Here is a 22704-nt window from a genome sequence, read left to right as displayed (position 1 = left end):
CTTATCTCTCTCGCTGAGTTAGTTACTTTTTTTCCCCTTCTTTTTAATTTAAACCACAAAAGCTCCAGAGATGTGCCAACTACCATGAAAGTTACTTTTTACACAACTTCAGTTAGCAATTTATTCAAAAATCTTTAGTTAACAGGGGCTTCTTTTAGCACAATTTTTGCTGTTAAATAAATAAAACATTTAGTCAAACCATTTAAATTTACTATACAAAATATACATATTTTAAAAATACAGAAATCTAAGTTTCTGTGAAAAGAAACTGTGCTACATGTTATTAACACTTATAATGCACATGACACAACTGTAACACACTATTTAGATACTGTATATTCATAAAATGTGTTTGTGCTTCACAGACTCTGAGCAAGCCATATTTTGTCTTTTGAATGTCTAAATATAATAAACCAAACTAAATCAATGTCAGGTTGTAACAAATGGTCAGTCATGTTCTATGTTAGAGCTCACTTGGCACAGCCAGTACTGCACACTTCTCAGTCAGATGGGATTTAGGTAAAGCTGCTGTTTCTATTTCCAGCAAAATATCTTTCGATGAAGGAACAGTTCCACTTTTTAACTTTTTTTTTTTTTTTTTTTTTTTTTTTTTTGTGCAGTTGCTTTTTAGTTTGTAAAGGATACAACAGATAACTCTCACTTTCGTGTGTTTTAGTAACAAATTTATCTTCCCCCCCAGGGAAGCCACAGGGTAGCATAGTCACTTTCTTCCTGATTTAAAGCTTCTTTTGAATTTACATACTGATTTAAAGCTTAACAAATCCAATCTTTAAACGATCCAAATTTTGGCCAATTTAAATTATGTTTTTGGATCATTTCTTTTGTCTATTTAAACATGCAATAATGAATCATTTTCTGTTGACTTTTTCCTCTCTGGGATTCCCATGTATCTTCAAATCGTACCATCATCCCCAGTGGGCTGTCCTGAGGAATGCTCCCCCCCTGAGAAACCCCCTCATGCTTCTCAGATATCCTGGGCTCTTGCAAATTCCCCTTATAATTTGCAGCCCCTGGGTTTAAGGACTTCTTCTCCTTTAAACCCATCTCTGGCAGCAACTAATCAAGAAATCTCCGGTACCAGGAGAATCTTGATCCCACTCATTCGGTCTGTGGTTCAACTTCCTGCCTCACTAAATATTATTCTGTTGCACTATCCTGTCTTTTGCCAACTATTTGGTTCCCGCCTAATTCTCTCTCTTTCTCAATTTGTTTCCTCCCCCCTCAACTACTTCTTTCTGGCTACTTCTATTTGCAATCCCTCTTATCTACATACTTAAGTTGCCAACTATTTCTCTTTTTCAAGAAAATTGAACCTGACTCAATCACTCTCCTCCTGAGTCACTTCACTCAGCGATCAGATCGCTCCCCTCTCCCTGAGGATTTTTCCGTGGGTTTTAAAACTGGGACTCTCCCTCCCGTCCCTTCCAGGGATTTTTACTCGTTCTTCTCTTTCACTTCCCTCCTTTCCCAGCTTGTATCCTCACGGAGAGCCGAAAACTCAGTACATTGGAGGCCCACTCTCACTTCAGGGGTCTGGGCTGCCCAGCCCCCATCTCAGACACTCCACACATACACACAGGCGCACAGCTGCCCCCCCGGCCCAAGCCCGTGGTACTCACACAGTCCGTTTTCCCATGCAGTTCTTCTGCACAAGACATTTTACAGGCACCATCATCTCTGGCTGGCACTCCTACAGGAGCTCTTCTGAGCCCTTGCTACAGCTAGCTTCTTTTGCTTATGCTTGATCCTAATTGTAACTCCTATTTCCAAGGGAGCACGAACTAACCTTGGGACCACCTGAAATGATTGGTAAGGAGCTCCTTCCCATGGTTAGATGCTCTTCCCTTGGACTTGAGTTCCCAGGTTTTGGCACCAAAGTGTTATAAATAAAATTAGAATTTTGACAACTAGGTTTCTTGGGTTAATGGCAGTTTAAGTAAAAATGAATGTGATTCAGTCAATTGAATAGTAATTTGGTATAAAAGAATAGAGCTCAGGAAAATAATACAATTTAGTAAAAACATGACAATTGATAGATAGAATTTGCCAGGAATTCAGTACGATTACAGCATAAGCAAAACCAACCAGGGTACGGGGAGGGCTTGTTACCCCACCTCACGTCTAAAACCGACCAGGGTGCGGAGGCTTCCCACCCTGCCTCACGTACAAAACAAAGCACTTCAAGCTAACCTTATATGCTGTATGCTTAGACATATTCATGAATATTTCCCGTAAGTTTCCTCTCAGTTCCAATTTTTCTGACTTTACCTCACTTTATTTTTTTTACCTTTATTCTTCACGGCGCACGCTTCACTTGTTGTTAGGGGCTCTTCAGCCTTCCTTTGGTGGTCTTTTGGCGAAGGCTTCTCCTCTTCCTCGTTGTCCTTTGGATAACCTTACAGGTTTGCGCCTGCATACTGAGCGCTGTGTTACGTGAGTCTACTCATTAGTCTGGTATTTACTGATTTTTAGGCCCAATGCCTAAAGAGGTTCTAATTTGGTCCCTCTCAAGGTCATTTTCGTCTTGGGGCATCACCCAAACGACATCCTGTACCTCAGTTTTACCATGTCCCATCTATAAAGAGGTGCATCTCTCTTGGAACACTGATTCTTTTGATTGCTTCAAATAATCACTTTAATAACAGTTACCATTTAGTTAGCATGAATCAATTCCATTTATTATAAGGATGTTCTAGTTTAGGGTGAATTTGGGAGAAAAACTCCAAATGGGGGTTCCCCAGGGAAAAACAAAATTCAAATGACCCCTCCCCGCAACTGGTCCAGGAAAAAAAAAGAAATTTCCTTGGTGAGAAGTGGAAAAAGCTGTTTATTTAACAGAAAATTGAATAATAATAAACAATAAAACCTCTCACCGTTCAACGGGATGGCAAATCTAGGAAGAAAAGTCCTTTTCATGTGGTGTAGCTCAGCTCACTCAGGTTCTTATCAGAGCCTCCGGTGCCAGAAAATGCCGAGGCCCAGGCCCTGGTGGGCCACAGGCGTGAGCTCCTGGGATTTGTTTTTCAGTCCAGAGCAGGTTTGCACAGATCCAGGAAAATAATTTAAAAAAGGTCCAGGGAACTCCTCTGCCTCAGCTAGCTAAAACTAACTAAAAGCCAAAGAGAAGCTCTGTGCTGCTGTCTGTCCATGCTGCAGACACCACAGTCCAGCAGCAGGATGTGGGGGAGTGATGTTTTCTTTCAACACAAACTGTGTGCTTCTTCTTCCCCCTCTTCACCCTCAGAGCCAGTCTTAAAGGTGCAGAACTTAATAGAGAACATAAACCAGGCGATTGAGGATACCAGTATCATAAAGTCACCCCAGGACAAAGGAGAAAATAGGAGTTCAGAAAAGAAGGGACATTTTTCTTCATGTTTCATGGCCCTTATTTCCCACATGTCCGTCTTTGTGCTGCTCCATCCAGAAAGGGCCTCTTTTTGAGGACCTTCTTTGTCATCTGGGTGAGGCACGAGAAACACACGAATACTGGCCTTGTGCCCTACTAGAGAGAAGGAGGCAGGTGGTTGAAAAGTGGATGGTCCAATGGACAATGTTTAGTCGCCCCCGTAGTAGAGTTACGGTTACATTGACTTTTCCACAGTACTCCGTGGCTAAGAATGAGGAGCTGCCCTTGGCTGTGTTTGAAGGATCCTGACACTTCAAAAGAAACGAGCTTCTCTTGTGTGTGGCAGCATGAGCCTTCCCCAGTTTTCTACAGTACTGGTAGAATTTAATGACACAAGCACCTCAAGGTAAATGATGGATATTGCATTTCAGTGTTTGGGCCAAAAATTGGTTTAAAAATTAGCCACAGAAAAGGTTGTAATTTTTAGGAAAGAAAAATTCTTCAAACTGTGGTATATGATCTTCAATCAAGATTTTTTTTTCCTAAAACTTACTTCTTTCCCATTTAAAACTAATTTGTAAAGAATGTGTGTCAATGTACAGGTCTGATCACTTTAGGCCCCATATCTTTCCTTTTTCCTATAAGGCAGTGTAACTTTTGAATCACAATAATTTTTACCACTTTGAAAATGCAACTTCAGTGTTTTTCCTACTAGTGGATACTTACCTGTTCCATGTTAAAGAACAGACAGTTCGGGAAGTGAAATATGCTTTACGTAAATGTATCTTTTTTCACTGCTCTTCTGGTATTACATGCAGCAGGGGCAACATTAAAACAGTCTATACTGACTTATTTTTGAGGAGCTATTAGAAATTATTAATATTTTCAGTATATCTGCAATAAATTAGTGTGTGTTTCAGGGGCAACTCTCCTGTGCGCTCTAGTGCCAGCAAGATCTCCTTGCAGTGTAGGAAGACACAATTTTTGCTGATATGCACCCAGCGATGTGACTGTCCTGGGGGTTAGGTGTCTGGTTAGGTGTCCTTCCTTTTGTTCCTTCTCACCTATCGTGTTTTCCCCATTAACTAGCTGCAGGGAAACCTGACTGCTCATACTTAATAGGTGTTGGAGAAGACAAAGAGTTTGGCTGGGCCCAGGGGGGAGGTGGCCCAGGGAAAAAGGGAGGGCGGGGGCAGGTGGGGGCTGGCTGGTTTCTTCAGCTGCAGAGCAGGACACACTTGAGGGGCTGTTGTTGCTTGGGGAAAGGAATTTGCCATAACCCAGATGGAGATGCTGCTGCTGCTGCTGCTTCTTTTCCTGTGGGCCTCGCAGCCCCTGTCCTGCCGGGACGTGCGGCAGTGCCAGCCACCGCCGCGGAGCTGCTGCTACACCTCAGCCACCGGCCCGGCATCTCTGCTCATTCCTGCTCTTGCAGCTGGGTGGGTGTTCCTCAGAGCCCTGCTGGGCTACCGGGATCAACTGCCTGCAGGGGCTTTGTGAAGCAAAGCCTCTTCTATCCTTTCCCGTCTCAGCTGAGAGGGCTGTCATGAGCTCCCTGGTTCTGTTTGGTTGGTAACGCTGTAGTTCGAGTTGTTTGTTTGCCTTGTTGTACATACCAGTCAAAAGCTGTTCTTCCTATCCCCAGATCTTTACCTGAGAGCCCCTTCATTTCAAAATTCAGAATTATAATAATTTGGAGGGAGGGGGGTCTACATTTTTCATTCCGGGGAAGGCTCCTGCCCTCCCTCACAGACACCCATCTTACAATTACAAATGGCTACACCTGCGCTAACAATACATTACACCATGGAAATCTCATTTAAGGGTCAAAAAAGGCATTTATTAGATTATTAGAACAATGCTATGTAAAAATATACAAATACTGTTATGTAAGGATATACAAATATACAAGTACCAACTTAAATTATGTTAAGAAAAGATAATTTATTTCCAGCCTCTACAACAACTCACTATACATAAAAATCAATTAGATGTTTAACCATTTATTACATATTACTAAAAACATACGGCCCACACAGAAATACAAAAATATACATTCCCTCTCTAAATAACAGTATACAAATAGTGATCATCACAGCTAACAGAATTATACAACTCTACTACTCCATATCATGTCAATCCATATCCTATATCAACATACAGATAAAAATATAAAAATACACATATCTACCTATGCAAATACCAATATACCTATTTAAAGAGCCAAATAACTATAATTGTATCAATCAAAATATACACAACTGTATCTCCTAGGTATAAGGAGATAGAATTTAACACAACTATAGCAACATATATGTATAGTTATATACACGTACAAAATTACAAACATGTATGTGTATATATCCATACATATGTACAAAGAATACATCCATAAATAGAAAAACATATATATAGAAATATTTCTATACAAATAGGAATATACATATATACATATATAAATAGCCACATAATTATCCCTCTTTATGCATGAGTCCGTTCTTCTTTAAACAGAGGGAACTCAGCTCCCCCATCTTCAAAGCCTCTCCCTCAGTCTCTTCCAACCGTGCAGAGCAGCTCTCCTGGACAAGGACAGCAGATGGGACATCTGGGAGGCAAAGGGAACACCGAGTCATTATTGGGACCTTTCCCTTGGCAGCACCTGCCCTTCCAGCAGGGAAGGGAAAACCTCAGAGCCTCCCCAGGAGGGCTGAAAGAACAAGCAGGCCGAGCGGGCCAGTGTGTGGCGAGCGCAGGCGCGGCGGGACTGTCCCGCAGCCCCCGGCAGCCCGGCACAGCTCCCGGGCCCTGCTGGCACAGCTGCCTTGCCCAAGGACAGCCCCTGTGCTGGCCGGGGCAGCAGTGCTGAGCAGCCCCGGCATGGGCAGAGGCTGCTCCTGCCCAGCCGGGCAGCACCCACGGCTAAAGCCCACGCCACCCTCAGCACCGCGCAGCCTCACCGGCCCTGTGGCCTCACCCAGGCTCTCGGGGTGGCAGCAGCAGCAGCTCCCTCTTTGCTGCTCTTGCTCGTGGCCTTCAGCTTCTCCCTGCTGGCTCCTGGCAGTGTCTGGCTGGCCTCAAGGTCTTCAGGGCAGCTGTGGCAAAAGTGGAGGCTTTGGAATTAGTTCCAAGGCCTGGCAGAGCTGCAGTCCCTGACCCCTCTGTGCTCCCTGCTGGCCCCTCCATCCCCTCAGCCCCGCCGTCCTCTCGGCAAAACCCCAGCCCCCCCTTCAGTTTCTTCAGCCCCTCGCAGTCCTCTCACCCCTCTCAGTCCCTTCTGACCCGTTCTGTCCCCTCAAAGCCGGCACCCCCCTCTGCCTGTGCTACCTCCCTGTCACCTCAGTGCCACCATTGCACTCTGCTCCCCCACAGTCCTCAGTGCCCCCAGCAGCTCAAGGTCACCGTCCCTTCAGCGTCACCGCCTCCTCAGCCCCCTCAGTCTCACCGTCCTTCAGCAGCTCCTCAGGGGACAGTGCCTGGGGCCACCGGCAGCTCCCACCGCTCCAGGGACAGCTGGCGCTGGAACTGCTGCTCCACCGGGCCCGGCCCTAGCTCGGACCCAGCACAGGAAGAGGGGACAGAAGGGGCGCAGGGGGAAAAACAAGAGGTGAAAAGGCAGCCGAGGGGGGAAAGAGGTTAAAATGCAGCCTAAGGCTACACAAACAGAAACTTATCCCTCTGAATATCTGTATTTCCCTTCAAATATACCTATATGCATTTATAAATAGAACTGTCTATATATGTATATATGTATATTAATTTTACTCTCGACATACATAAATTTCAATCAGAAAATCTATAAATGCAATTCCATATAAAAAATATATCACATCTTTATCTATATCTACACTTAACTAGACAGATCTCTAAATAGAGAGCTTCTATAGAATCTATATTATATATAAATATATAAAATAATTCAATCTATAGAAACAGACCAGAATCTATAAATGTAACTATAAGCATTACTAAGTAGAACTACAGAAAGCTATAGATGTAAAACAGAGGGATTGTGCCTGCCTGATGGTCACAGGCCCTCCCTCTGTCTCTTCCTGCCGTGCAGGGCAGCCCTCCAGGAGACGTCTCTCAGGCATCTGGGAAGCAAAGGGAACACGGAGTCAATATTGGCCCCTGTGGGTGGGGCCCTGTTTCCCTTGGGCAGCCATTGTCCTATCAGGGATTGGAGAAGATGGTCTGAAAGGCAGACTCTCCCTTGGGAATTTGAAGCCTGCTCTTTCAAGAACAGGGATCCTTCCAAGTTTCCAAAACTGTGTGAAGCATTCAAGTATCTCAATAAAGTCTCGGTTCCCACAGTGCAAATGGCACGCACGAGAGCTTGAAACACAGGCGGTGCCAGCTGCCACAAAGAAGGCCGGAATTGTTTTTTTTCTCTGTGCTGACAGAAAGACCTCAGGCCTCGCTGCAGTGGCTGAGGCTGCAGGGTGCTGTGAGCTGAATCATGAAGCAGCTCCATGATGTCAGATCTACAACCTGCCCTCTACAGTGAGCAGTAGATGCTCCAGCTTGACCATCAGCTCTGACAGGACAAGCTGGTAGGGAAAGAGCTCCCTAGAAGGCCTGCAGGCTGCACCGACTTGGCCGAGGATTGGATCCAAAGGGCTTCCTCTCTCCTCTTAGTCTCGCTGATCTGGGGTCCCTCAGGCTTTTTCTTGTGTTACCGGATTTGTCATTTTTCCATTAATTGGCCTCTGATGTTCTGCTCTCTTTGTTTTCCTTGTGTCTCAGGGAAGATACCAGCAAACTGGTACTACAGTCAGTGATTTGGACTTCCGCCCTCATTTTTCACTCTTTTTTCTCCCTGTTACTGCAAGAGGTGCTCAGCCTGGTTTCCCCTGTCACGCTGCAGAAAATTGATCCATGGACTTCAGCACAAAACTGGGACACCCAGCTTGGTGACACAGCTGCCACAAGGTCAGGTTTACTCCCAGCTCTCTTGTCACAGCACAGGACTCAGTGTCAGAGCCTCTGGAAAAGTGTGGAGGGCAGGGCTTGAGGAGCTTGTGCCAGTGCAGGACTCGAACTAAAGGCAGCAGGAAGCACCAAGCCTGCCGACAAGAACTCAACTCTCCTGATCTCCCTTCCTGCCAGGGACAGGCTCAAAGCAGCCATGGGCCAATGGGGCTCAAACCAATGTGGGCTCTCTCCTTACCAGGCTCCTCAGGCTCCGGGGAACTGTCACCGCAGTTCTCGGTGCCAGATGAAGCTTCCTCTGCTGCAGCCTCGTTCACGGGTTCCCCTCCTGAGGACTCGGAGGCAACATGAATATTCCCCTTGAATGAAAAGCAGAAAGAAAGAAACCCAAAGATCACTCAGTATTTTCTTGGAATCACATCAGGGCTACAATAACCCTTCTCCACTCCCAAAGGGCAGGGAGCAGAGTCAGGGGGGGGGCGGAACACTCCCCACACGGTTCACATGATAAACCTTTTCAGTTCAGGATTCCATGGCCAAGGCTAAGTGGAAGCTTTTACAAAATGACCACTGAGGCAAAACGTGAACGCAGAAAACCAGAAGACACCAAATGAGGGCATGTGCCCTCATGCTCTGACCCTGGCTTACCCCACGAGCTGTAAGAAATCAGCCAGCAGAAAGCCAGGGGCTCTCCTTGTTGCCAACACAGCTGTCAGTAAGGGCAGAGCTCGTTCCCAGCACTGCCCAGGGCTGTGTGCTGCAAAGCCACACACAAAGCACACATTTGTGGCTGGGAGTCTCACCACCCACCCCAAGCGCTCAGGCAATCCATCACAAGGTGGTGCTTCTGAGCCACGGAGCTCTCGGTCCAGCCCCTTTTATTCCCATCCAGTGGGGTTACCTGAGCAGAGGGAGACTTCTCAGACAGGGATCTCCTGATCTCCCGAATCATTTTCTCCACAGCTAGGCCAAGATCCAGCGGTGGAGATTCCTCTTCCTTAAGTGCGCTCCCTGCTGAGGCCGTTGATGCTGTTGCACAGGCGGCACTGTCAGGTGGAGCACTGGAGGCTGACGTGCCCGGAGTGGCTGCAAGAATCCAAACACCTTGTGGTCAGGCTCCAGAAGGTGGCCTTGGGATGCAGAGCTCTACTGCTGCCTTGGATGCAACATCACAGGAAAACCAGGCAGAGAACCTTTTCGCCTTCTAGGACCCCCTTCCTAGCAGGCTTGACAATTTCTGTCTCAGAATGACACAGCATTGTGGGAAAACACTTCCAACCGCCACTTCTCATGACCTTTTGGAAAAGCAAGGCTAGAATTCTTTTCCTACCTGGTGGGTTGTAGGCTGGGGGCTGCTGCTCCCTGTGGAGCTGCTGGAAGCTGCAGGGCTGGCTCCTGACCACCTCCCGGTCGGCCAGAGGCAGCTGCTCCCCATAGAGCTCCTGGAAGTGGCTGGGGGGCCCCTCCCGGCCGAGAAACAGCGGCCGCTCCCCGTGGAGCCCGAGCAAGTCGCAGGGCGGGATTCGGAGCAGCTCCCGCTCGGCGGGCAGCGGCCGCTCGCCGTAGAGCTCCTGGAAACGGCTCGGCCCCTCGCAGCGGGCCGGCCCCGGCCGGTCCCTGTGCAGCAGGTGGAAGCCGCAGGGCGGGCGCCGGGTGAGCAGCGGCCGCTCCTTGGGGCGCTGCTGGAAGCGGCCGGGCTGGGGCCTGCGCAGCTCCCGCCAGTCCGGCAGCGTCCGCTCCCTGTGCAGCAGGAGGAAGCCACTGGGCAGGGGCCTGGGCGGCAGCGGCGGCCGCTCCTTGGGGAGCGCCTGGAAGCCACTGCGTCTCTCCCGCCCGTCCGGCAGCGGCCGCGCCCTCGGGAGCTGCCGGAAGCACCTGCGCCTGTCCCCGCCCGCCGCCGGCGGCTGCCTGTTGGCCGCGGTCCTGCACTTGATGCGGCGCAGGAGCTCGGGGCAGTCGCGGCGAAAGCAGGGGTTTGTGTAGTGGAGCCAGGCCCCGGCACCACCCGGCGCAGCCGCGCCAGCCCGGCCCGGCACCTTGCGGAAACCGTAGCGGTAGAGCTGGCGGACGAAGCTGCGGAACTGGGTGGCTCTGAAGGTGTGCGGGGCTGGCCCCTGGTCGCCGCCCGGCCTGAGCAGCTCCCGCTCGAAGAGGGAGCGGTCAATGAGCAGCCCCTGGGCTTGGCTGTCCCAGCGCACGGAGAGGACGCGGGGGCTATTGACAAGGTGCCACAGCTTGGCGGGGAAGCTTTTGGCGTTGAGCCCGGCGGGCAGCGGCACCTCCGCCATGGTCCCGACCTGTCTCCGACTGTTCGCCGCAACGGCCGCACCGCAACGGCCTCGGCTGCGCCGGCGGCGCGCGGCCTGAGGGAGGCGCTGCGCTCAGCCCCGCGCGCGCCCGGCGCGGCCCCGGCACGGGCCAGACTCGGCGGGGACGAGCGCGTCAGAGCCGGGGCTGCGGGCACAGCGCGGCGGCTCCGGGGTCAGCAGCAGCAGGAAGGGGCAGCAATTCTGTCAGCATTGACATCAAAGCTAAAGTGCTGCACCATGAATGGATGATGCTTTATGCAAGTGAAAGAAATTGGCCAGGAAACAAGACTCCTGTTTGATGCCTTTATTAGGATTCAGCTCTTGGGCTGGGGGGTCCAGGGGGTTGCTTGCACCACGGCCATTCCCACTCTGGCAGCTCCAATGAGGAGGCACAATTCAGCTCTACAACCCACTCTGCAGAGCTGGGGCTTCCATCCTCATGACAGTAGCCAGGAGGCCTGTTGTTCTGTTTCATTGTCTAGGGGGAGGTCAGTCCCTTCCAATCCTCTTGAGGTCATGGTGATGCAGGAAGATGGTTTCTAAGCAGGCTTAGGTGATGCAGGGAGATGATCTTTCATCATAGCTTGCTAGAATATGTTTTCTTGTCCTTTTATTCCTCTGCTAGCTCATTGTTTTGGTGTCCTGCATGCCTTAGTTTGCATATTACTCGGTTGCACAGCTTCATGGGACTTTCTTTGTTCTAGTGTGGCACAGCATCCCTGGGCGCAGTTTCTGTGGCATACCTTTCTAATGGGTATCTTTTGTTAGTGTGGCCCGGTCCCCATGGGAGCAGCTTTGTTACATAGCAGCAAGGAAGTAAGGGAAAGGGCTAGAGGAGTGTATCATAAGACCCTTTAAAACATTTCAGAAAACAGTAAGTAATTAACATTACTAATAGCCATCGGAGTAAACAAGGGGTACAAGGCTGACAAATGGGATAATGTGAAAAACGAGGTTCACATAATTTTTATAGAATTTAAAAGTTTAATAAAAAAAAACAATTAGGAGAAAAAAATAAAGTATACAGATACAGCCGGGTGTCTCTGCATTCAGCCAAGAGAGCACACCTTACTAACAAAGGATTGTCCCTTAAAAACAGAATCCTACTACATATCCATAAATTCTCATACCTATTCATACATTCTTCTTAGGATCTTTGGTGTTCTTCTGTTTAGTTTTCTCTTGCCCCCTTTCCAATAGATCAATCCTCTTGGCGCCATTGAGATTTACATTCTCTGATATCAGGAATGCAATAAATTCCTCCCCCCAGAGTTCTGGTCACTGCTGTCTTCATCTGGGTAAGATAGTTTACAAATGCAGGTGTCTCTAGCTATTTATTTTTTTTTCTCAGTCTTTGGGTTATACAAACAAAGGCAGTTTTTATTTTAATACTATGCCATAACCTAACATATATGTATTATACTACTACTTCTAAATTTCATCAATAACAGAAATAAAGAAAACTATATTATTACAACAAAATTCCTCATTCTTATACACATAACATTCATTTTAATATTTGCGAAAAGCCAACAATATAAAATGTATCTACAACAAAACCCCCCTTTTTCTTTTCATGAATCATTTGGCTTGAGCAATATTTCTTGTCTTCTAGCCTTTATCATGTGCTCATTTTTTTCCCAAATTAATCTGGCTTCTTCAAGAGGATCTTCTATGTTGTTCTGTCTCTTTAACACCATAATTTTTTGTGCCGCTCTAGATGTAGTCAAGTTTGGATCTACAGGCATTGTTATCACTTGCATACTCTGAACTACTCTGGTGATTAGCTGAATAAAGCAGGGGATTAAACAAGGAAGAAATATCAAGCCAGTTGTAGCACACAAAAGGAAGAAGCTTAACTTTTTCCACCATTCTATTCCCAATAGATTATCCCACCAACTGCTTTTTAGCATTGGGTCCCATTTTTGAACTGGTACATGTGCTATTTTTCTGATATCATTGACTATATCCAGAACAGCATCCCCCTTGTCATCTATTTTTAAACAACAATCTGATGTATTAAATTTCCCACAAACACCCCCTTCTTCAGCTAACAAACAGTCTAAAGCTAACCTGTTCTGATATATTGCAGCTCTGGCTTGACGTTGCTGAGTGGATATTAATTCTATTACCCGAGCAGTTTCATTTGTTATTACTTCTACTACTGCCTGGAGTCTTATGATGCGATTTAGCATATAAATTGGGGTTGGGTATCCCCAACTCCCATCTTGTGCCCAGGCGGCTGGCCCATAGGTTTCCAATATGCGCTCAGGGGGCCATTCTTCATCTCTCCATTTTTGAAATCCTCCAATCTCCTCCCTTTTGCTTCTTTTTAGGTCCTCATATACTGGCACTCCTAGTTTGTCTCCATTTGGTCCTGGCAGAAGAAAAAATCCTGGCTGTATAATTCCCAAAGTACAACTCCCTTTCCATCATGGGGGGACTTTTGGCTATGCTCTTTTTTCACATATCCAGAATAAGCCATCTGGTGCTTTCCAAAAATCAATTTTCTGTTGATTTAAGTTCTCCCAGAGTTTGGAGATTTCAGGTATACTAAAGTAAGGATTCTTGCCTTTATCCTTACATTGAAACAGTTTAGTTTCATTATTATATATGCAATCTCCTTCCTTTGTTTTTCTGGGAGCCCAGTACCAAGTTGGTTCATCTGGGACCCACCATGTGGAAGTTCCATTACTAACTTTATATCTCTTACAGGGAGTGTTTCCTACTTCATTAAGGAAATTCCTCCCTGTGCGCCAGAGACATTCTTCTCCTATCACTGTTGAGCTTAAAATCCACCCTTCAGGACAGTTTTCTCTCTTTGTAATTGTCTGGTTCCATTTTAGGAGTTCAATTGGACCTAAACTGCTGCCTTTCCATGGCCATTCTTCTGAAGGGTCAAAGCCCCTCCACATACCCAACAGTTAGTGATGCTAAGTTCCTTACTGATTCTCTCTCCCAACTCCACAAACTGGTTTTTTCCCAGTCTTGAGATATCTATTTCTTTTTCTAATTGTTGTTCCAGTTTTGTATACAAATCTTGAAGTGAAACTGACACAGGATTAGATTGCTGTGCTGGTTTTGCCTTTTTGCTTATCAGTTGTTCTTTTCCTAAATCTTGGGGTTTGCTCCCAATAATATGTGTAAAACAAATCCATCTCTCCCCTTTTGGACATTCACTTCCTAACCTATTACCACTTGCTCCCAAATTTTCTGTAACCCAATATTTTTTCCCATTATGCATACAGTGACCTAGTTTGGATGGGTTATAACAGTGACTGTTGCTACGGGTATGAGTGACAAAAAAGGAACCTCGGTGTCTTTGCATATACAGCTTTCGGTAGCATTTATGGCACGTGTTTGCTGGTATTCCAAAAGAGAAAAGACAAAAAATGAGTGACAAAAAAAGGAGTAACATGTTGGAGTCTGAGATACAGACTGTGTGCCCTTGTTTTTAATATTTAGTCCTAAGATTCAAGAAAACACTGAATTTCATTCATGAGCATGTTTTCATAGTGATACATGAAAACAAATGCTAAAGTTAGATAAGAAAGGTAGGTGTGTAGATTAGAAAGTTTCTTAAATCACTGGGTGAAAAAAATAGTTTTGAGAACAGGAGACAAGATGGAGGATTTAGGGTGTTGTCCCTTGTCCTTTCTTCTTTCTTCTTCATGTTCTTCTCCTTGGGGTTTTTGGGTAATAGTAAGTGATTGGATAGAAAATGCCACAGTGCATCACAGAGGTGATGGGTCATTGGGTCATTAAGAAAAATAATATACACGTCTCTTGTTAATTGGGTAAAAACAGGTCTAAAGATAAAAGAACTGCGTAGTTCGGGGCCATTTTGTGTGTCAGACACGAAGTGTGCCACAAAGCCTTGTTTGTACCATCAGAAGAAAGAAATGTTCCAAATTGCAAAGATTAACCTTGTAACCAGCCTGGAGAGACCTGTTAAATTTTGTAAGGATCCTTCAATAAACACGAGAAACAAGATTCTAACGAGCTCGGGAGTTTTCTTCGAATCGTAAAGACTGAGATAAGTGGAACTTCCCAGGAGGGAGGATCCAGGAAGAATTCAGCCCAAAGGAGGCTGAGAGACTAGAGAAAAATTGTATCCACAGAGAAGTGAGCACAAAAGAGGCAAGGAAAGAGAAATTACATATACCTTTGAATATTCTATTCCTTTACTAACCAATCTTTCTAAGTATACTAATACAGTAACATTTGTGTGCGACCTATAGAAATCTCTAGTTTTGCCTATTTTTAGTTATCTCAGGGTCCTTCAGACCTTTCCTTATAAGGCTGGGGAGAGGGGTCTCAACTTGGTTTTATTGCAGGAAAGAATGTGTTCTGGCATACCACCCCAGTTACTTTGAATTATTCAAACTGTGCTTTCATTTGTATTTCTTCCTTAGCCTTTCTGGCTACAGAGTCATATTTATAATTTCTTTCTAATTCTACCTTCCCAACAGGCAGCTCCTCATTCTTAGCCACGGAGTACTGTGGAAAAGTCAATGTAACCGTAACTCTACTACAGGGGCGACTAAACAGTCCAATGGACCATCCACTTTTGAACCACCTGCCTCCTTCTCTCTAGTAGGGCACAAGGCCAGTATTCGTGTGTTTCTCGTGCCTCACCCAGATGACAAAGGAGGTCCTCAAAAAGAGGCCCTTTCTGGATGGAGCAGCACAAAGACGGACATGTGGGAAATAAGGGCCATGAAACATGAAGAAAAATGTCCCTTCTTTTCTGAACTCCTATTTTCTCCTTTGTCCTGGGGTGACTTTATGATACTGGTATCCTCAATCGCCTGGTTTATGTTCTCTATTAAGTTCTGCACCTTTAAGACTGGCTCTGAGGGTGAAGAGGGGGAAGAAGAAGCACACAGTTTGTGTTGAAAGAAAACATCACTCCCCCACATCCTGCTGCTGGACTGTGGTGTCTGCAGCACGGACAGACAGCGGCACAGAGCTTCTCTTTGGCTTTTAGTTAGTTTTAGCTAGCTGAGGCAGAGGAGTTCCCTGGACCTTTTTTAAATTATTTTCCTGGATCTGTGCAAACCTGCTCTGGACTGAAAAACACCCAGACAAATCCCAGGAGCTCACGCCTGTGGCCCACCGGGGCCTGGGCCTCGGCATTTTCTGGCACCGGAGGCTCTGATAAGAACTTGAGTGAGCTGAGCTACACCACATGAAAAGGACTTTTCTTCCTAGATTTGCCATCCCGTTGAACGATGAGAGGTTTTATTGTTTATTATTATTCAATTTTCTGTTAAATAAACAGCTTTTTCCACTTCTCACCAAGGAAATTTCTTTTTTTTTCCTGGACCAGTTGCGGGGAGGGGTCATTTGAATTTTGTTTTTCCCTGGGGAACCCCCATTTGGAGTTTTTCTCCCAAATTCACCCTAAACTAGAACATCCTTATAATAAATGGAATTGATTCATGCTAACTAAATGGTAACTGTTATTAAAGTGATTATTTGAAGCAATCAAAAGAATCAGTGTTCCAAGAGAGATGCACCTCTTTATAGATGGGACATGGTAAAACTGAGGTACAGGATGTCGTTTGGGTGATGCCCCAAGACGAAAATGACCTTGAGAGGGACCAAATTAGAACCCCTTTAGGCATTGGGCCTAAAAATCAGTAAATACCAGACTAATGAGTAGACTCATGTAACACAGCGCTCAGTATGCAGGCGCAAACCTGTAAGGTTATCCAAAGAACAACGAGGAAGAGGAGAAGCCTTCGCCAAAAGACCACCAAAGGAAGGCTGAAGAGCCCCTAACAACAAGTGAAGCGTGCGCCGTGAAGAATAGTGAGGTAAAGTCAGAAAAATTGGAACTGAGAGGAAACTTATGGGAAATATTCATGAATATGTCTAAGCATACAGCATATAAGGTTAGCTTGAAGTGCTTTGTTTTGTACGTGAGGCAGGGTGGGAAGCTTCCGCACCCTGGTCGGTTTTGGACGTGAGGTGGGGTAACAAGCCCTCCCCGTACCCCGGTTGGTTTTGCTTATGCTGTAATCGTACTGAATTCCTGGCAAATTCTATCTATCAATTGTCATGTTTTTACTAAATTGTATTATTTTCCTGAGCTCTATTCTTTTATACCAAATTACTATTCAATTGACTGAATCATATTCATTTTTACTTAAACTGCCATTAACCCAAGAAACCTAGTCGTCAAAATTCTAATTTTATTTATAATACTTTGGTGCCAAAACCTGGGAACTCAAGTCCAAGGGAAGAGCATCTAACCATGGGAAGGAGCTCCTTACCAATCATTTCAGGTGGTCCCAAGGTTAGTTCGTGCTCCCTTGGAAATAGGAGTTACAATTAGGATCAAGCATAAGCAAAAGAAGCTAGCTGTAGCAAGGGCTCAGAAGAGCTCCTGTAGGAGTGCCAGCCAGAGATGAAGGTGCCTGTAAAATGTCTTGTGCAGAAGAACTGCGTGGGAAAACGGACTGTGTGAGTACCACGGGCTTGGGCCGGGGGGGCAGCTGTGCGCCTGTGTGTATGTGTGGAGTGTCTGAGATGGGGGCTGGGCAGCCCAGACCCCTGAAGTGAGAGTGGGCCTCCAATGTACCGAGTTTTCGGCTCTCCATGAGGATACAAGCTGGGAAAGGAGGGAAGTGAAAGAGAAGAACAAGTAAAAATCCCTGGGAGGGACAGGAGGGAGAGCCCCAATTTTAAAACCCACGGAAAAATCCTCAGGGAGAAGGGAGCGATCTGATCGCTGAGTGAAGTGACTCAGGAGGAGAGTGACTGAGTCAGGTTCAATTTTCTTGAAAAAGAGAAATAGTTGGCAACTTAAGTATGTAGATAAGAGGGACTGCAAATAGAAGTAGCCAGAAAGAAGTAGTTGACGGGGCGGGAAACAAATTGAGAAAGAGAGAGAATTAGGCGGGAACCAAATAGTTGGCAAAAGACAGGATAGTGCAACAGAATAATATTTAGTGAGGCAGGAAGTTGAACCACAGACCGAATGAGTGGGATCAAGATTCTCCTGGTACCGGAGATTTCTTGATTAGTTGCTGCCAGAGATGGGTTTAAAGGAGAAGAAGTCCTTAAACCCAGGGGCTGCAAATTATAAGGGGAATTCGCAAGAGCCCAGGATATCTGAGAAGCATGAGGGGGTTTCTCAGGGGGGGAGCATTCCTCAGGACAGCCCACTGGGGATGATGGTACGATTTGAAGATACATGGGAATCCCAGAGAGGAAAAAGTCAACAGAAAATGATTCATTATTGCATGTTTAAATAGACAATAGAAATGATCCAAAAAAGTAATTTAAATTGGCCAAAATCTGGATCGTTTAAAGATTGGATTTGTTAAGCTTTAAATCAGTATGTAAATTCAAAAGAAGCTTTAAATCAGGAAGAGAGTGACTATGCTACCCTGTGGCTTCCCTGGGGGGAAGATAAATTTGTTACTAAAACACACGAAAGTGAGAGTTATCTGTTGTATCCTTTACAAACTAAAAAGCAACTGCACAAAAAAAAAAAAAAGTGGGGCAGAAAACCAGTAAGTCGGGTTTGGGGAAAAACAAAGGTAAAAAGAAATTGCTAGAAGAAATACCCCAAGATAGCCCTTTGGGACTTATGTTAGCTAATTGGGATATTACCCCAAGTACAAGGAAAAAGGATAGAGGAAAGATGATTAATTTTTGCATGATCGAATGGGCAAACAAGGAAGTAAGATCTGACCACGTTTGTTGGCCTAGATATGGTTCTTTTGAAACTTGGATTTGTCAGGCTTTAAACGTCTTTGTAAATACAAAAGAACCGTTTAATGCAGAGGAGAAAGAATATGCAGCATGCTGGATATTGGGGGACACAAACTCTGAGAGAGTAAAAATTCTAGAAATATCAGAATTCTCAAAGACAAAACAAGAAGAAAAAAGGAAAGAGAAAAGCTGGGACCCTTTAGAAGTGTTACCCCTCCTCTCCTGCTTGGCCCCCCGCCTGCTGCAGATGTCCCGCTGGGGGTCCCGCCTGCCCCGGCTGCAGCCGCGTGGCTCGCACTGGGCACCCCGCCGGCCCTGCCGGGCGTTCCATCTGCCCGGGCCCCGGCTGCTTTGCCCGCACTGGGCACCCCCGCTGTCCCACCCCCGGCCACTTTTCCCGCAGCTGCCCCGGCCATCCCGGCCCCGGTGGCTGTGTCCGTGCCGGCTGCGCTGGGCACCGCTGCTCCTGCCCCAGGAGACACGTGCAGACTGTCCACGCCCCGCTTTGCTTCCCGCCGAGAGACTCCGCTCTCTCGGTGGTTCCGCTACCAGTTCCTGCCTACGGCCCCCCCTTGGAGGACTCAGCGGCGGGACGGATCCCTGCCTTCACCATCCCATCAACCTCTGCCATGGACGCAGCGGTCCTAAAGAATTTCTCCCTTAACGGAGAGGTACCATACCAAAATACAGGAAACTTAGTTCAAAAGCGGGTTTCCCCTGACTCCTCCCCAAAACAATACAGAAAGGCTACTAGTTTATTCCCATGACGAGAAATCCCAATGGGAGGGGGAAATACGGGACTTGTAAATGCCCCTTTGACTTCCTCAGAAGTCAGAGATTTTAAAAAGGAGCTAAAAGGGCTACTAGAAGATCCTATAAGTACAGCAGAGCAATTGGAGCAATTTTTAGGTCCCAACATATTTACTTGGGAAGAAATGGAATCAATAATGAAAATTTTATTTTCCCAAGAGGAGAGACAGATGATTAGGGTCGCTGGCTTGAAAATATGGGAAAAGGAAAACCAGCAAGGACCACCAGGGGACCAGAAAATGCCAATGGTACCTCCCAATTGGAATCAAAATGATGAGGCAGGACGAAGAAATAGGAATGATTATCGTAATCTGATAATCAAAGGAATAAAAGAGGCAGCACCTCGAGGGCAAAATGCAAAAAAAGCATTTGAAGGACAACAAGGAAAGGAGGAGACCCCAGCTGAATGGTTAGAAAGACTCCAGAGGGATATGAAACAATATTCTGGGATAGATCCTGAGACAATAGCAGGGCAAAGCCTTTTAAGAGTTAATTTTGTCACCCATGCCTGGCCAGACATTAGGAAAAAACTGGAAAAAATAGAAAACTGGCATGACAAACCTTTAAATGATTTCTTCAAAGAAGCTCAAAAGGTTTATGTAAGATGAGATGAAGAAAAAGCTAAAGAAGAAGCAAAAATCCTGGTAGCAGCTATGCGAGAAAGTAGTTTCCAAAGAAATTTGGAGCCTCTAAATCCTACCCCTAGGCATCCAGGGTTTAGGGGCAGGGAAAAGGAAAAACACAAAACCTCAGTACAAATAGAATCCCAAGAGCGCTTTAAGAACACCTGTTATCACTGTGGGGTGAAAGGGCTCTACAGGAGAGAACGTCCTCACCTATTGAAGGACCAGAAAATTTTCCAAGAAATAGGCCCAGAAGAAGAATAGGGGAGTCATAGGCTCTATTTTCTTGGGGACAAATACCATCTGGAGCCTGTGATAACCTTAAAAGTAGGTCCCCAGGAGGAAGAATTGGAGTTTGTTATTGACACGGGGGCAGAGAGGACCTGTCTATTACGGATTCCAACAGGTTGTGATGTAAGTAAAGAGACTGTAAAAGTAACAGGGGCAAAAGGAGAATGTTTCACAGGTCCAGTCATCAAAGATGTGGTGATTGAGGGAGAAACTAAAATTTGGATGGGGAATGTTTTGTTAGTCCCTGGAGCAGGTAGCAACTTACTGGGGAGGGATTTACAAGTGAAGCTAGGAATAGGAGTTATACCTGAAGAAGGGAAAATGACTGCCAAAGTTCTAAAATTGAACCTAGAGGAGGATGAAGATAAAATAAACAAAGAAGTTTACTGGGCTGGGGAAGGAAATAGGGGAGGACTGGATATTGACCCCATAAGGGTCACAATTGAGAGAGAAGAATGCCCCATACGTGTGCATCAGTATCCCATATGCTTAGAAGGAGGAGAAGGTTTAAAAGCAGTGATAGAAGGACTAATAAAAGATGGGACATTAGAACCTTGTATGTCCCCTCATAATACCCCTATTCTCCCCGTAAAGAAACCTGATGGGAATTACAGATGAGTACAAGACTTACGGGAAGTTAACAAAAGAACTCGGACCCGTTACCCAGTAGTTCCAAATCCTTATACCCTCCTAAGCAAAGTTCCACCCCAGCACCAGTGGTTCAGTGTGGTAGATCTTAAAGATGCTTTTTGGGCTTGTCCATTAGCTGAGGAAAGCCGAAATATCTTTGCTTTTGAATGGCAGGATCCCACTACTGGGAGAAAGCAACAACTGAGATGGACAAAATTACCACAGGGGTTTACTGAATCTCCAAACCTATTTGGGCAAGCTTTAGAAACAGTATTACAAACTTTCCCCACTCCTCCAGGAATACAAATTATCCAATATGTTGATGATCTTTTGTTATCAGGGGAAGCTGAAGGTGAAGTTAAAGAGGCTACTATAAAACTTCGGAATTTCCTTGGGGAAAAAGGACTAAGAGTATCAAAAGGTAAATTGCAATTTGTAGAATCAGAAGTAAAATACCTCGGACATTTAATAAGCAAGGGTAGCCGAAAGCTAAACCCTGAGAGGATGGCAGGAATTCTATCTCTCCCCGCCCCCCCCCCCCCCCTTCAAAAAGGGAGATGAGGAAATTGCTTGGATTATTGGGGTATTGTAGATTATGGATCGAAGGTTATACACAAGCAGTAAAATTTTTATATGGGAAATTGGTAGAAGGTGAAGAAGTAAAGTGGACCCACGAAGATGATAGCAAATTAGAAGAATTAAAGTTAAAACTAGCCTCAGTATCAGCTTTAAGCTTGCCATTATTAGAAAAACCCTTTTATCTGTACGTGAATGTGGAAAGTGGAGTAGCTCATGGAGTTTTAGCCCAGGAGTGGGGGGGAGTAAAAAACCCAGTAGCATAGTTGTCAAAAATGCTGGACCCAGTGAGTCATGGCTGGCCAGTATGTATTCAATCTGGAGCAGCTACTGCAATCCTAGTAGAAGAGAGCCGTAAACTTACTTTTGGAAGCAAACTAATTGTGTACACACCTCATGCAGTCCGAAATGTGCTAAACCAGAAAGCTGAGAAATGGTTATCAGATTCTAGAATGTTAAAATATGAAGCAATCCTAATAGACAGCCATGATTTGACACTAGAAGTAAGTAAAAGTTTAAACCCAGCTCAATTTTTGTATGGAGAACCAAAAAGTGACTTAACTCCTAATTGTTTGGAAATGATCCAATATCAGACTAAGGTTCGGGAAGATCTTGAAGAACAAGCTCTCTCAGAAGGGGAAATAATAGATGTAGATGTCTCTTCCAGATGTTTACATGGGAAAAGGATGTCAGGTTATGCAGTAGTTGATGGGAGAAACATGCAAACTGTCGAGAAAGGAAAATTACCCTCAAATTGGTCAGCTCAAACTTGTGAATTATATGCTCTAAAAAGAGCATTAGAACATTTAGCACATAAATAGGGACCCATCTACACTGATTCAAGGTATGTCTTTGGAGTGGTATGCCGCGGCGGTGGAAAGCCCGGAGCACCGCGACTTCTCCAGAAGCAGCCTTGAGAAAGGCTGGCCCGAAGCGCATGCGAGCAGCTTCGAGCAGTCGAGTGATTCCAGCTCAGCTCAGTAATAGTATAGTGATTTCAGCTCAGCTCAGCTCAGCTCGGCAGCGGCGGCAGCAGGCAACACAGGAAGCAGGGACGAGACAGCTGGTCCAGCGTTCCACCGAGGCACAAGCCTTTATTCAGGCAAAGCTTCGGCAAAGGGTGCCGGTAACAGCCAATCTCCTGAACAGAGGAAAACCCGGGATATTTATGGGGAAGGAGAGGGGCGGGGGGAAGCCCGAGATACCTGTATAGGGTTGGGACAGCAGGGGGGAACACCAATGAAACACAACAATTTAACATAACTAACTCAAAAACCCCTGGGAGCGACATTGTGTCGCTCTTACAGAGAAGTATCTCCTCTCCAGGGGAGGGCCAGTATCTCGGGCCCAGCGGGCTCCTCCGTACCCACAACTCCCACTTCTTTATTTATTAAAAAGGCATCCCCTAGAGAGTTAGCTGATAGCTTCTTAAAACATGAAA

General features: G+C 45.8%; 1 protein-coding gene and 1 long non-coding RNA gene across 2 annotated transcripts; both read right to left on the bottom strand.

The window, feature by feature from the left end:
• Window positions 1-5839: 5839 nt before the first annotated feature.
• LOC131592764 (uncharacterized) lies at window positions 5840-6937 on the bottom strand. The gene is made up of 3 exons (XR_009280704.1): window positions 6810-6937; window positions 6342-6459; window positions 5840-5972 (listed from the first exon to the last, which is right to left on the bottom strand). It is a non-coding gene; the product is annotated as an uncharacterized LOC131592764 (long non-coding RNA).
• Window positions 6938-7450: 513 nt separating this feature from the next.
• On the bottom strand, window positions 7451-10584 carry LOC131572605 (uncharacterized). The gene is made up of 4 exons (XM_058825851.1): window positions 9627-10584; window positions 9198-9382; window positions 8535-8655; window positions 7451-7458 (listed from the first exon to the last, which is right to left on the bottom strand). Exons 1-4 carry the CDS (start codon window positions 10582-10584, stop codon window positions 7451-7453), a joined length of 1272 nt encoding a protein of 423 aa, XP_058681834.1.
• Window positions 10585-22704: the final 12120 nt, after the last annotated feature.

This window comes from Poecile atricapillus, chromosome Z (genome assembly GCF_030490865.1).
Source record: "Poecile atricapillus isolate bPoeAtr1 chromosome Z, bPoeAtr1.hap1, whole genome shotgun sequence".
In the NCBI taxonomy this organism is placed as follows: Eukaryota; Metazoa; Chordata; class Aves; order Passeriformes; family Paridae; genus Poecile; species Poecile atricapillus.
Note: the sequence above shows the minus strand (reverse complement) of the source record. Positions and strands in the feature narration are given on the sequence as shown.

Bases quoted from the DNA above. Each gene is read 5' to 3' on its own strand.
- LOC131572605 (XM_058825851.1), bottom strand. From the start codon at position 10,584: ATGGCGGAGGTGCCGCTGCCCGCCGGGCTCAACGCCAAAAGCTTCCCC. The intron at 9,383-9,626 runs GTAGGAAAAGAA...GGATTCTTGCAG, and splicing joins CCCAGCCTACAACCCACCAG to CCACTCCGGGCACGTCAGCC. The intron at 8,656-9,197 runs GTAACCCCACTG...TTTTCATTCAAG, and splicing joins AGAAGTCTCCCTCTGCTCAG to GGGAATATTCATGTTGCCTC.